The sequence below is a fragment of the Diadema setosum genome, chromosome 8 (assembly GCF_964275005.1).
Source record: "Diadema setosum chromosome 8, eeDiaSeto1, whole genome shotgun sequence".
In the NCBI taxonomy this organism is placed as follows: Eukaryota; Metazoa; Echinodermata; class Echinoidea; order Diadematoida; family Diadematidae; genus Diadema; species Diadema setosum.
The window spans coordinates 17,162,078-17,177,651 of NC_092692.1; the positions used below are offsets into that span (position 1 = coordinate 17,162,078).

At 37.6% G+C, this 15,574-nt stretch overlaps 2 protein-coding genes across 2 annotated transcripts; one reads left to right on the forward strand and one right to left on the reverse strand.

Moving 5' to 3' along the window:
- Positions 1 to 86: 86 nt before the first annotated feature.
- LOC140231843 (2-oxoglutarate and iron-dependent oxygenase domain-containing protein 3-like) lies at positions 87 to 9,818 on the reverse strand. The gene is made up of 9 exons (XM_072311995.1): positions 9,680 to 9,818; positions 6,717 to 6,925; positions 6,209 to 6,284; positions 5,492 to 5,534; positions 4,853 to 4,917; positions 4,155 to 4,214; positions 2,696 to 2,849; positions 1,657 to 1,780; positions 87 to 835 (listed from the first exon to the last, which is right to left on the reverse strand). Exons 1-9 carry the CDS (start codon positions 9,790 to 9,792, stop codon positions 696 to 698), a joined length of 984 nt encoding a protein of 327 aa, XP_072168096.1. The 5' UTR covers positions 9,793 to 9,818; the 3' UTR covers positions 87 to 695.
- Positions 9,819 to 10,013: 195 nt separating this feature from the next.
- On the forward strand, positions 10,014 to 13,644 carry LOC140231645 (thioredoxin-like). Its single transcript, XM_072311795.1, has 4 exons — positions 10,014 to 10,202; positions 10,760 to 10,924; positions 11,858 to 12,004; positions 12,906 to 13,644. Exons 2-4 carry the CDS (start codon positions 10,785 to 10,787, stop codon positions 13,141 to 13,143), a joined length of 525 nt encoding a protein of 174 aa, XP_072167896.1. The 5' UTR covers positions 10,014 to 10,202; positions 10,760 to 10,784; the 3' UTR covers positions 13,144 to 13,644.
- Positions 13,645 to 15,574: the final 1,930 nt, after the last annotated feature.

A 15,574-nucleotide genomic window follows, 5' to 3' on the forward strand; every position in this document is an offset into this window, starting at 1 on the left:
CATAAGCTAAAAGCCAAGTTTCTTTCTAATGGCTGATTTCACTCATAATTCTAAATAAAAAACTGAATATGTTCAGTTGTACTGAGACTATCTAGGAATGTCAAGGGAAAGTCATATATAGTATCATAATTGTGAGTACATATTGTGTATCAATGATGGGGAAATGCACAATGAAACAAAGAAAATATGTGAATAAAGTATTTTTCCATGGTTGGCTTCCAAGCATTTCTGGTGAACATTACAAATGAAAGCTTAAAACATGTGATGATCAGTGAACAGGATGCTTGTCCTTTCCAGTAAAATACAGAGAGACTGAAAACCACAAAAATATTCAGAATAAAAGATTTCAAACATTCTTGGCTTGTAGGCCTCACAAATATTCAGATTTGATTTGCAGAACCTATGTTTTAATTATAAAAGCTGGAATCTGTCTCCTACAAATCCAATAAAAAATCCTCCATCACAGGACGCACTATGAGTTGACAGGTATCGGTAAAAGAATATAAATTTCAAGATCAAATAGTCCACAGACACCTGCCCCAGTATACTCAAAAACTAGTCTTCAAAAAGACCATGTGACCCCTCTGGTTCTCATTTGAAACAAGATAAAAACCAAGATATCTTGACTTCACAACTCCAAATCACCTACATAGATCAGCTGAATGAAAACATTCTTGCTAGGGTCAGCTTCATCTCTAGCTTCCCATGGAGGGATACTTGATGGCGTGCTTCTTGTCGCAGGTGAAAGAGACGGTGATGGCGTACCGCGTCCCTTGCGACACTTTTTCCACGTAGTGCGTATTCTCAGACCCTGATGTGAAGAAGGACAACCGCCCTGAAATGCACACATAGAAGCAGAGGGATTATAACAACAATGAGGAATACACTGCACTATGCTGGTGCAGCTCATAACAGAGATGCTGTGGTCTGCAAGATTGTTCACTATGCTTGTGACGAGGAGACAATGGGTTCTAGCCCCGCCATGGCACTTTTGTCGTTGATCATTGCAAAGTGCTTTTCAGCATCGTAACATGAATTGGATGTGGTAAAATGTAAAGCTATCATCATCATTATTAGTGTCAATATCAGTAATCCTTTATGTTCCCTTTCAACTTTGGAGTATAATTGGGCATCCGGTACGAAGTGAAACATGAATGTGGTACGATTTAGGATGCCTGTACCTGGAAGTGGCTGGAAACTTCCTCACTGTGCATGGAGTGCATTGTATGAGTGAGTTTATATCCAGCAACAAAATATATATTACGTAAGGCACAATTTAACGACATTGGATTTCAAACAACAAATAATGTCATTTCGGTGAGTCATGTCAGGATCAGAATTAATATTTTTGTGTGTTTTTCAATTCGCGTAGAGCACCCCACTAGCAAAATTTACAAAAATAAAAACCTCGCGAAATATTCGGCATAGACAGTAGAAGTATATTGATTTTATTCTCCTATATATGGGCATGAATGATGACATGCACTATCAAGGCTGTACAGAATGTTCACCTCTGGGTTTAATGCCCTTTTGGTGATTTAAAGTTCCTCAATAGCATTTCAAACCATGGGATGACTGAAATATTTTGCCTTTTCCCTTTCCTATAACAGTCATCCATCATCCATATCACATGAAACCCCAAATTGATAATCTCACCCATTTTCGGTTCGACGGTATAGTTTCCCTTCTTATCGGTGAATACAAAGCGGCCTCCATGGAAGTCTATGCCGTAGTCACTCAGGTACAGGAGGGATGTGTAGTCGAAAGTTTCATAAGTTTCCTGGCAAGGTAGCAAGAGCAAGAAAAAAATATTGCATGAAGGATCAGCATTCAACAGAGAATTCCCATTGAAATTACACTTCTTTGCTGTATTCACAGTCTTGCCTTTTTTATTGAACAGTAACAATTTGTCCCTGGGGTAACAATACCTCATAATTGGCACATATTCAAAAACCTCCTGACTTAATGTTGAATATCATAGATACTGATTTGAGTTTTCAAAAATGATGATCATCAATGCAATCCAAACAATGTTTCTACATTGTTTGACATCCACAACAACCAAATGCCTAAAATTGCCTCTTAAAATTTAACCCATTTATACACAGTGAAGCCAGGTATACCACACATTCAATTCCATAGTAATCACCATATCTCAGAATCATATGTCTGAGCAATGGAGTGAGAATCAAATATGGAGTTAATGGGGAATGCTTTGTTGATGAGCTGCTGCGACTCAGTGGATTGGGCAACAGACTACTGGGTTTCAATCAAGAGGTCCCCTAGTCCCAGTCCACATGCAGCAGTGGTTATGCCTCTAGGCAAGGCACTTTATCCCCATTGACTAATTCTTAGGCGAAGACTATTAGTCGTCAGTGCTGTGGTTGCTTGCTATTACCATTCACCACTTCCCTATAGTGGTCATGTAAAAACAAATCATAATTCAATTCAAGGAACATCAAACTATTTACTGTCATCCCAAAATTACATATCAATACAATTGTATCAACAAAATTACAAATGGTCTCAATGAGCCAACATGAAAACCATAGATCTTGCAAACTGCAGCCTCCACACTGAGCACTGGCCCCATTATAGCACACAAAAAGAACCCTTTTGCAGTGGATTCTCTAGGATGATCAGTTTAAATCTGCTCAGACCAATCACTAAGAAAGAGCATCTGTGATCTCTTTACCTTGTCAACGTGTGGGTGCCAGTACTCGTCATGAACCGTCTTTGCTGCCCTCGTTGTCATGCGAGAGAAGAAGGTCGGGTGCGTCAGGTAGAGCTTCTGCTGCGGAATCTGAAACCTGGAGGCGATGGCCAGCTTGATCTTATCAGCTACCTTCCTGAAAGTAACAGCAAACAGAGTCTGGGATTGAGACTACACACTTGAGATCATGTTAGTCTCATATTAAGTCTATTTTACTTCCTACACTCTTTAAATAAAAGGGGAAAAAATCCCTCATGAAGAACATTTTTGAAAACAGGCAGGGGAAATTACAATAACTCGGTGGTTTTGCAAAGTTGTTATAGCGACCAAATGCTAGAAAGTTATTTGCACTCGGATGTCATGAATTTCATGTCATTTTATTACAGCCAAATGAAATTCTTATCTACAAAACTGTCAGGAAGTTCACTTCCTTCATTGTCATCACTTAAACACTTTCTGTGCCAGGGACTTTGGACAGTGTGTACAAAGCTATGGGGTTTTCTGTGCCACTTGTCACTCAGAGCACCCAAAGGGTTACACACTTGAGGCACCTCATAATTCTTTAGAATTTCAGAGTCTTGTCTGACAGGTACAGGATGTTTTCACAAGAATTAATTGCTGTGATATGCAGGCTGAGATCGTATGGACATTGGCTATAGGAGAGAAGTAAAATACTAGCTCCAGAAAACATTACAGGGATGGTACAGTATTGGTTGAGATGAGGATTGAGCTTTTAACTTTTTGGAAGATACTAAGAAACCACTTATGAAATGTTACAGAGCATACAATTCTATCAAAGAGTAAATCAAATATTATTCGATGAAATCAGTTTTGAAATGGCCGAGAAATATCCAAAAACAAAGTAAAACAAAGCAATCGCTATTGAAAGGTGGATCCCACCTTTCATTAGGATAGCTTTGTTTTGGATATCTCAGCCATTTCAAAACTAATTTTCATCACATAAACTTTAAAGCCCTCTTAGAATTACATACTCTTTCGTATTTCATTAGAGGTTTATAATCATCTCACCAAAAAAGAAGTTGGAAACATGAAGCTCCATCTCAACCAAACTACACCAACCCTTTAAAATTGCTCAGCAGTTGGCAAAATACCTTGTGGGTGGACAAAAAAAGGGAAGGAAACTGTTGCAAAATACTTGAGAACATCTGGCCTCGCCAACCTTCAACCCAACAGGAAGAATTTGGAGAATGGACATAAACCATCATGTACCCCAAAGAGTGGGGGTACATGTGCCAATGATGTTGCATTGACTAAACTAGACATTGTCTCAAAATGAGCCACTTTCTGAGGTTTATTGTTTTTTTAAAAATGGTTTGCAAATGAGGACTGCCAGTCTACTTGAGGAAGAACATACCTCTACAATTGAAAACTGAGAAACTATGTCAGAAGTGATATGAAGGTTGAATTCTCAGTCTCTTACCTATACAAGCTGATGTCTTCTTGAGTAAATATATTTTCTGCATCACTTTGTTCAAGTAACCTGCAAAATGTGAAACGTAGATACACACACTTGTGAGAGTTCTCACAAAGAGATCATTTGTGTTTGCCATAATATAATGCAGTACAACTCTATTAACCTTTTATTATCATTAATAATCGGTATGCAAAGGCAAGAATAAAATGGACAAGGTACATGTGCATGTTTTACTCTTAAGTAATTCACTTCGGATATATAAAGCCGCATATTTTTTATTAAGAACAGATTGAAATATATGGAAATATAAAACATGAGTTATATATCCACAGTGATGTAAACTTATGACTCTGTCCTTTGCTCTGGAGAAAGGGTCAAAACAGGGATAATAACATATATACAGAGGTCACATATATTTGAAATTATTTTGTCATATTCACAATTCTAGGCCCTGTTTTATGAAGAGTTATAATTGATTATATAATTGATTTCTATCATAAGTCTACGGCAGCCTGTGTGGTAAGGAAATTCATAATCGATTGTATATTTTGATAAAATGAGGCATTCAAATAATAAAATACAGGGAAAAAATAAAATTAATGAAGGCCTACATAGAGTGATACAATGTCTCAGAAAATGGCCAAAAAAAAAAATTTAAAAAAATAACTGTGTGTTATCCTGGTTCCTGCCACTGTTATACTCACTTGTAGATATTTATGAAAGAATCTCCTTTGGACAGTGCCCCTGAGTGAAGATCAAGTATAGAGGCCTGCAGTGTAAAGAAAGCAACCAATTTAGTTTGAAGATCTAGAGTAGGTCTAGTAACAAAACTTCATCTGCCAGGAAATTGGCCTAATTTTGTTTCGATTGTGAATGAAATGTAAGTTCCTAAGTGAAGTTACAATATACTTTTGATTAACAAAACAATTAGACAATGACATCATATTCAAGACTGTAGAGAATGCAATTCAACCTGATAAATGATAGTCATAAAAGATATACCATATCAGTTTAACTAATGAGCTGCATTCAACAAAAACACAAACAAAAAAAAATAAAAAAATAAAAAAACATGTAGCACTAAATGTTGAACTGTGTCATATTATCACTTGTCTAATTTGGCCAAAAAAAAAAAAATGAACATCTCATTTCCTACTTTTATTCATCTACTTTCAATAAAAGGAGAGAGAGAGAGCTATCAGTATACCCAGAAGCCTCAACCCAGCTAGTTGAGACGAGGATTTCTCTCACTTTTGATGTCTTCTTTTCTGATGAAAATGTTCATTTACCACATTATTTGTATCTCCCATGGAAAATCACTTCAAACTAACATTTAAACTCACCCCTCCATTTGAACCTCCAAGTGCCAACCCACTTTTTGCAACCCTGCAGTATGTAGAGAAGAAAAATAAGAGAAGTTTGGTGTGTCACATTCCAGCAGTCATAGGCTATTCTGCATGTTTTTATCTAACTTTATATATTTCAATATCTCAATGAATATCAATTATTTCTTAGGATACATGATCCACTTTGCTTTTACATGTCTATACTGTCACTCTCTTTTCTGCTGACTACTGCAGTGACAGATTTACTGTGTTACCTTTGTGTATTCTTGCACTCTATGATATACACACACACACACATATCTATATCTATATATATATATACATATATATATATATACATAAAGTCAAACCTGTCTATAGCGGCCACCCAAGGGAGACAAAAAAAGTGGCTGCTATAGACTGGTGGCCGCTATACACCAGTTATCCAACTTTGTGTGCATTGCCTACACGTACATGTATCATAAGTACTTACATGTACATGTACGTGTGTACGTATGCACACATGTGTTTCAGACATGCATTGAACAATGCCGGTGTTTATGAAATTGTTGCACAGTAGCATGTGTACAGTCATGAAGAAAGCTTAACAGTGCAGTATTATGAAGAACACTTAACATAGCATTTTATATGTGTGACAGAGAAATATACAAAGACGATACTCAACGAGAAGGACAATACAGAAGGAACCACATGCCCAACTCATGAACAACTCACTTCAGTAATCGTCTTGCCTCATCTTGCAACACTATATTGTCCATCACGCTTCTTCCACATCTTATTGGTGCACACTCTGGAATGAAAATTTGAAAATTAAAAGAAAAACAACTAAATTTCTAACATCAAAAGCAGACACAAGCATAGAAAGAAAGAAATATACATATAGCTATACACAGAAATAAAGACATTGAGATATAGAGATACAGATGTATTGATATACGTAGACAGAAACATAGACAAAGACGTACACATACAATACAAACTACATGAATACTTTCTGGTTGCCTTAATTAGGGGGTCTGGGAAGATAACCTGTCAAAAGTATGATGTACTGACACTGTGTTGCATTGAGCATAATTCAAAAGCATGATACACAATGGCAATAATGATAATAATCAATACACATCAATTATACCAGCTACAAACCAAACAGTCTTCATCTTTTGACAGAAATGTGACAAGAGTTGAATGTTGCATGGGTGGACCAAGGTGATGATGAATGTACCTTTAAATCTTTTCCTATCCTCTTGGTAGTCATTTGAGCACTTGACGTGAGCAAACTTGGCCGACACGCTCTCGGATTGCTTGGCAAACGGCCTGAAATTTTCCTTCTGACTAAAGTAGAGATGAGCTCCTACAAGGAGGAGGATGATGGTGGTCAGTCTGACTACAATTCGTTTGCCAGTTGACCGATACTTTGCTGATGGGTCATCTCTGGAAGAAAAAGAAAGAAAATCAGACTGTCCATATAGAAACAAAAACATGATGAATGAAAGATCTTCATGGCCAAAAAAAAAAAAAAAAAAAAAAACATTTATCTTATTGGCTTGTAACATAGATGACACACTACTTTTCAATTGATAGTTAATGGTTGGATAATGACAATCAAATATGGAAAATGATACTTAACATATCTGCTGAACTTTACTCAATCAGTCTTGCTCAATCAATTTATGATAAGAAATAGATAATGTGACCGTGCATCACAACCAAACCAAAAAAAAAAAAAAATGCACACCCTGATTTTATGTGACAACTCAAAACAGGTGAAATGAGTCAAAATTGTCAAGTCTTGATTTTTTTTGTTCATATTTTCTAAAAGGCCAAATCTTCTTCGACATTATTCTAAATTTTGGGATCATAAACTAAATGGGAATTGTGCTTTTAGCAGTTTTCCTGGAACACTCTTAAAGGGGAAGGCTAGTAACTGATCAGTGGGAATCAGTGGAAATGATGGGAGATGATTGTGGCAATCCTTATGGGATTCATTCAAGAGTTCATTGTATATCTATAGTTGTGTGGAAATGATTTGCTTCAGAACGGTCTCATATTCAAGTAATGTGCAGATTAATGCTCCGTCACTGACCAGGGACGCTAACCTGGAAGCATTAAACTGCACATTACTTGAATATGAGACCATTCTGAAGCAAATCATTTTCACACAACAATAGATATACAATGAACTCTTAAATGAATCCCATAAGGATTGCCACAATCATCTCCCAGCATTTCCATTGATTCCCACTGATAAGTTACTAGCCTTCCCCTTTAAGAAGAATGTCTTAGAAGCCCCATTCCATTTCTTAAAAACCCCTTACTATACACTCTTCAAACCTACTGCTTTGAAAGTTAGTATCAGCAATGGATAGAACATGTTAATAGAGCACGGTCAATTTCAGCTTAATCTGACAATCCCTTCATTGTTGTTGCTCAGGAGTTTTACATCCTGTTTTTTGTCCCATTCATTGCACAGAGCACTGCTTGGTAAGATTAAGCACTTGAATAGACCCTCTAGCTATACTTTAGAGCCTCATTCCTCAGTACACACTTTTCCAGTATGACAATATATTTAGAGAGGGCAGGAGAGTCTATTTGAATTGGGTTAAAATACCATCATACATGTACATCATTCTAAAGCTTGGAGTCTGCTCTTTCTGAATCATGTCTGGTGACTTTATATTGGTTTTGTGATGAAGGGTCACATATGTCATTTTATGTCATAAAATGGTGATATTATACAATGTGTACTTCCTACTGTGTTTGTTTCATCTCCATTTACTAAAAGAGAGACAGAGACCCTGATGACAAACATCAAGTTTGAAGTAATAATTAATAGAGTCAATGCCAAGTGAAATTTGTCTAAGCTGCTCTATAAAATGAGGCGACATGTCATAGTCCAATCCTTAGAAATTTGTTTTTCTGTCATCTAAATCAATCACAATTACAATAATTGGTAAAGGTTTAAAATCTTTCTTCTTTTTTTTTTTCCTTTTTAAAACTTTTTGGCTGAGTTTTGTCAGGCATATTGATGTTTCCTTTTTCAGAAAGATTACAAATATATGCAATAATTCTATATACATATCTTCTGTGATCCCCCTACCCCACTTTTTTTGCATGATAGATCATTGATACATAGGAATACGTACATAGGGTCAAACCACTTGAACCCCCTCCCCCTTTTCTTTTTAAACCCGGAAGTGGCACCAGAAAAATGTGGTTATTTTTTTTTCTTTCTTTTTTGCTTACTTGGGAGCTGATGAAACCCGGAAGGTACACCAGTTAATTGCGCTGAAGGCCTTTCTTTTTCCTTGTCTGCTGATTAAACCCAGAAATGACACCAGCAATCTAGGTGACTACTTGTAAACTGGACCCCCCCCCCCATCCCACCCCACCACCCCCCCCCTTTTTTTTTAAGAACGCAGCACCAGCCCTGAAAAATATTATAATCGATGGCCACCATTCCCCATTGTGAAACTGTCTTATGACCATTTGTCATGTCTGTAACAATTACATTTCAGCTTTTTGTGTCTGCATTTATTTTCTCCCATAAGCTAGCACTTGAGCTTGTTTGTCGAGTGGTCACTAACAGTAACAGTAACACTATATATAAATTTATATATATATTTTTTTTTTAATTGTAAATAAATCATAGACTAGCCACTAGGGTCTACATGTACAGCCGTTTACAGGAAATTACATTTGCAGAGTCTTAGAGGTTGATTGTCTTGTATCACAAAACAGAAGGCAAAGAGAACTACTGTGCTGTGCCATCATCACTTTTTTTTTTCTTTTTTTTTTTTTCGTTATATAATGGGGAAGGGAATGGGAGGGTTGCTAGTTCGCAACGGTCACCATGCACCAGCGCCATCATGCCAGCCAGCCAGCTGGCTGGCTGGCATGGCAGGCAGGTAATAGACAGAAAGATCCGTCTGTCCGGAGGACTCTTTTTATATTTTGCCATTAACGCTGTCCTCCGTAGACAATACGGAGGGGATCCGTGAAGCCAGACGCAGTCTCCGCGGAACATTCCCCGACGGACAGATACAGACCGATCTTTCGGTCAAGGCAGGTAACTGCTCTAATACAGCCCCGCACACTACAGGAAATGTAATACGTGGGTCCACACAAACAACAGCTCATTAACTCCAACGTCAACACACAACGATTAAATCATAACAAGTTGCTCACTTTGTATCATTCTTCTGCTCATCTGAGCCACTACGCTGTGAACCTTTTTCATTCTTCTTCTCTTTATCACTTTCTGGTCTTTTCGAACCGGCTTTTCTTCTTTCTGCAGGCATGTTTCTTCGGTCTTCTATCACTAAACTTACTCCGTGAAAGGTTTCTAGACTCCCTCGCAGATGTTTGCCCGCCACTCTATGTGCTAACCAATGTAGAGCTTGAGGCACGTACGCGGTGGTGGTCGGAGTGCGCTGTCCAACAAGGCTGGACAAACACATCAGAGCTGTGCAGTTATTGCGTAATCATACTACACGGAGAGTGTACTCAGTGTTATCGCATCGCCATCGGTAAACTACCCAGACTGATGTGCAGTAGTAAACTGAGGTTTCTGCCCCCTATGCCCTATCCATACTTAGTAGCTAGCGAGCTACGTTCATTGAGGTCCACAAGGTCTGATCTGATTCGGTGATTCAGAAGGCAGGCTAGCCGAGAAATCTAAAACCAGTACTACAGTAGGCCTATAATAGTTGTAAGTATGAACTCATGCAATGATGATGATGATGATCAAGTTCTAATCTAATACCACTAAATAGCACTATTTAAATACCGACCCTACCATTGACGTATTGGCATTACTAAATAATTAATGGCATAAACACTTAAAATGCCCATGAAATCATGAAATGTGTTGTAAAGATAAGCAAACACTGCTAATCAATGCTAGGGGTAGGGTCTTCATTGATTGAACTAACTTTACTTACCTAGATCTAGATTTACCTTCATTTAATCAGCAATCGTGATGAATCCATCGCTGTTCTATAGCTTTCAAATTCATGCACCCAACAAAGCACAAAAAAGTGTTCTGTAATTGTAAATGAATGTGACAAGTGTATCTTTCATTATACATTAACATGTCAAAACTCTCACAAATTATTTCACCCCATGATTACGGCATGAACAATTGAAGCTATCTTGTGAACAGTTTCACTATTAGCATAGGAGCTTACTTTTTGGTGTTAATTGTTATCCTAAGCTAAGTTGATTATATTAAGCATCTAATTTCTATTTTTGTCATCCTTATTGGAGTGTTCGATATAGATACTGAGTAACCATGGCAACCAAACATCTCATTCAGCGAGTGATCCTCCGGCAGTCGTCTGTATTGGCTGCCACCAGACCGGCGGTGCTCCAGAGTGGAGTCGCCAAGGCAGCATATCAGACATCTAGCATCACAAGCTCGGTAACAAAGAGGTAAGGCCAAGGGGAGGTACCGTGGCGTGGCTATGTAGTATTCAGTGTCTGGCATGGGACCACCAAGTTGTGGGTTAACATAGCAAGCCTCCATTCAGGACAAAGATAACCCGTGAAAACATTGATTTAATCCAGTGACTTCTGGACAAAATAGAATGCCTGCAGAGACGGAGAGTTCTTCAAGGAATGGAAACTGGCATCAAGTAATGAACGGCATTGCATTGGTGACACGTTGACTAATGATGAGGAGTGATAATGGTACAGCACATCTAGATATGAAGGACAGACTGATTTTGCTCTAACATGCATTTCCCATAGACACCTGCCTGAGTATACTCGGGACTTGTCCTCAACAAGTTAAAAGAAAGAGGTGCCCTGAAAATAGAATACAAAAGCAGGGAGTTGTAACCTCCCTATTTAAGGAATTTATTTAAGGGAAACTGGAGACACACTTACTTTTATTGTTATTTTATTATTGTGTAAATACCTGTCACATTGAGTCTGTGTCGTGTGTGTCTTCACTGGTCATGGTCACGGATTGTGGTATCTTGGTGTGTGTCGTCAAGTGGCATACATGCATCTAATGTCAGGAGAAAACATCAAAATGTGAACAGTCACTAAGGGTGGATTAAATTATGCGAGACTTTTGTAAGTGATAGATTTCAACCAAAGAAAATAATAAGTGTTCTGTTTTCTTGGTCCAAATTTATTTTTTGTGGCTAGTTTGATTGAGAGGCAATGTTATGCACATAACATGCACACACACACACACACACACACACACACACACAACACACATACACATGCACTGTATACACACACACATACAGTTTACATAACTACTAAATAGTCACAAAAAGTGTGTGTATCCATGAATCTGCATGATATTGTTAGAGTTTTTTCCTTCCTCCCGTAACAAACATTAATTTTCAGACTCCTGCCAGTGACTTGCCACAGTGCATCATTCCACAGCAGCCGAAATCTTCTGGATGAGAACAACTTTAGCATCCAGGACGAGGAGGACTTCAAAGAAAAGGTCATCAGTAGTGACTCACCGGTCATCGTGGACTTCCATGCAGAGTATGTACATTGTACTACTTTTCCACTTTCATAATTGCTGTTTTGGTAGTACATGCATTTACTTATCGAAAAATATGCTTTATATAGACAATTCCAGTGTTACAGACATTACATTCAGAAAAGTTTATAGATTGATTTCCTTACCTTTATGCAATCCAAGTCATATGATAAATATTGTAATTTTCTTCAAAAGAATTAAAATACAAAAAATATAGCTATATTACACAGACATTATATATCGGGGGATGATATGTATCATCAACATCATGTACAATATACATCGTATCTGAGGGGAAAAACTGGGGATGGGCAAGGGGGGCTGCAGCATCCCCCCCCCCCCCCTTCGGTAATAGACCATGGTATGTACATATATGAGTGTGTCAAGCATAAAGCCAAAGCAAATTAGCCCTCTACAGACTATAGACTGTGTCATATGTTAACTAGGTTTATTATGCTTTTACCCTTTCGGGATTCATCGTATCTTGCAAGCAGCTGTATTTATTTGCCATCATATGCACAACTTTGTCAGACTTTTTAGATAGTTTTTGATCTATGATATGAAAATATGACAGGTACTCTGTCTCTAAAATTTGTTTCCTGTTGATACTTTCATCAGAGGCTTTCTTTAGAAGCACAAGGTGTATATGTCTCCATATGCTGAGTATACAAAATAGAAATTCATATCTGCAACTTTTTTGTTTGGTGTGTGTGAATAAAATGACATCGCAATGACTAGATATCAGCAAGGTACAGGTTATTAAATTAACATGGTAATTGCAAATTATTGGGAATAAAATTATGAATTCATGAGATATATGTGTATTATTGTTTCATGCATTGTAGTTGTTACGTACACGAGGAGATCTGATTATCTGAATTTCACACCCCTGCTCATCCACAGATGGTGTGGACCTTGCAAGGCCCTAGCCCCAGTCCTGGACGCAGTCCTAGCCAACACCAAGGGTCAGGTCAAGCTGGCCAAAGTGGACATCGACGAACTCCAGGACCTGGCCATCGGCTATGGGGTGAGCTCTGTCCCAACAGTCATGGCTTTCAAGGGTGGCGAGAAGGTGGACTCCTTCATCGGTCTGCAGAGCCAGGACCGGATTGAGCGCTTTGTAGAGAAACTCTTGTCTTAGCTTGCAGAGGAACGGAAGGTTGTAGCCATAAGAAGTGAGGGAGAGATGGGATTTCTCGACATAGTTGTCCTAGGTGCTGCATGTTTTTGTCAAGTCAAGAACATTGCACCACCTATTTAACAGAGAGGTTGATGTGCTTTTTAATGAGAAATGCATAGCAACCATGTATAATATTCAAGATTTCCCATGAGCAATCTTCACTTCACCTCTGTACAAATGAGAAGATATCATTAAGGTTGTTACCAAAAAAAAAAAAAATGAAAAAAAAAAAAAAATCAAAGAAGATTGGAGACAATCTGTTTTCTAGATGACAACATCAGTGACTTGGAACTTGTGGGGAATGTCTACTTCCAAGATGCCAACCAGTAAGATATACCAATAAATGGTGTCAAATATGATGATACAATAAGGCCTTTTGAAAGTTTTGACTAAAGTTTCATCATTTGAAAAAAAAAAAAGAAGAAGTCACTATAAACGGCAGAAAACTGCAAAAAAACTGCTTCATCATGTAGAGAGATGTACAGTACTACTAAATTCCTGCAACCCCTACAAAAAAAAAAACACAACAACAACAACAACATTGAATGGCAAGCCTAAATGGGCAGGAAATATGTGGATGCTTTACCATTTTCTCATCATCAATGTTGATGAAGTAGCAACAGTTCACTTGCCCGTTCTTACCAGGAAAACATTTTTTTTTAATGACATTTTACTGGCCCAGAGCCAACCGCCTAGTAGTGATGTCAAGATTTTGTGAAAATCTGATTTTCCTCTCAAATATCTGAGTTTTTAGTTTGTTTTTCTTTTTAATATCAAGAAGTTGGCATCTCTTCAACTTTCAACACTGACTAACCTTTTTGGGTCAACTAGAATGTACTGCCTAAATCATGACTATGATATCAAAGTAAAAGAAATTGTAAAACGACAAGAGAAAAAAAAACTGATTCTAATGCCGCATTTGTCTTTGACACTGATAGGATAGGAGGCATCATGAAGCATATGTTATTTAATCCTTAAGCAGGGCTCAACATTATTGGTGGCCCAGGGCCACTGAAAATTTGTGTCTAGCCACCAAATATATGTTTTGGTGGCCCAGGGCCACAGAAAATTTGTGTCTAGCCACCAAATATATGTTTTGGTGACCCAGTTGGGCTACTAATATTCAAAATAGATTGCTACTTTCGCTTTTGTATCAGGCCACTACATGTCTCTTTCGGGCCACCAAAATTTCATATTTAAAGATTTTGGTGGCCCGAGCAGGCCACCAGACAAAAACATGAGTGTTGAGTCCTGCCTAAAGGATTATGTTTACTGGTACAGTGGACTCCCATTATAAGGAAGTCCTCGGGACCGGCAGTTTTCTTTTCTTATATTGAAATTTTGTTATAACCGAACAAATAAACAATAACAACATAGAGCTGATAATGTTGTGGTCTGAATTTTTACTTCACTGTAACCGGAATTTCATAATAACCGTGTTCGTTATAACAGGAGTGCGCTGTACATCTGAGCTGGATGTGATATTCCAAGTATCATATAATAGCTCTGACTCTGACCAGGGAGGTTTCCACCTCCCTGCTCTGACGCCGAAATGCCCACTTTGTCTTCATCTTTCCTAATGTGTACAGTGTATGTTCATGTTGAGCTAGTTTTGATCAGGGAGGTGGAAAGAGACCACCTCCCTGTTTTGATAATCCATTGTACAGTGCTTATTCCAGATGATCAAGCATTTGTGGAGCTTTGTAGAAGCAGCCATTCTGGGAGGGAAGTTCTCTGAATCTATGTGAGGTGATGTTCAAAAATCTCATTTGATTGATTTCATTTTTGACCACACTAACAACCTGCAAGTCTGGATTTAATTCACATGATTGTGCATCATAAAACTCTGAAGAAATTCACACTGTCAGATATATTTTTATGATATACATACACATGTACATTGTTTGTTTTTTTTTTTGAATAAAGGTTTAAAACATGTCATATGTAAGAAAATGCTTTCTGGAGTTATTATTTCTTTCTGTCTGGGTAATTTTCATAAACACTCAGCAAAAAAAAAAAAAAAAAAAAAAAAAGTGAACACTATTCCAAGCTCATATGTTTTTATAGAATATTTGGCTAAAGCTGAATGTATCATACATGTCTACATGTATTCTGTATTAAAGGGATGGTTTAGTTCTGGTTGAGATGGGGATTCAGGTTTTTACTTTTTGAGAGATGATTAGAAACCACATACATGTATATAAAATATCAACGAGCACACAATTCTAAGAGTAATTCGTGTTTATTTGATGAGTGGGTTTTAAAATGGCTGAGATAACTAAAAACAGATAAAAACAAAGTGGTCCTAATAAAAGGTGGGACCCACTTTGTTTTTAGATATTTCTGCCATTTCAAAACCAATTTTAATCACATTAACTTTTAATTCTTCTTT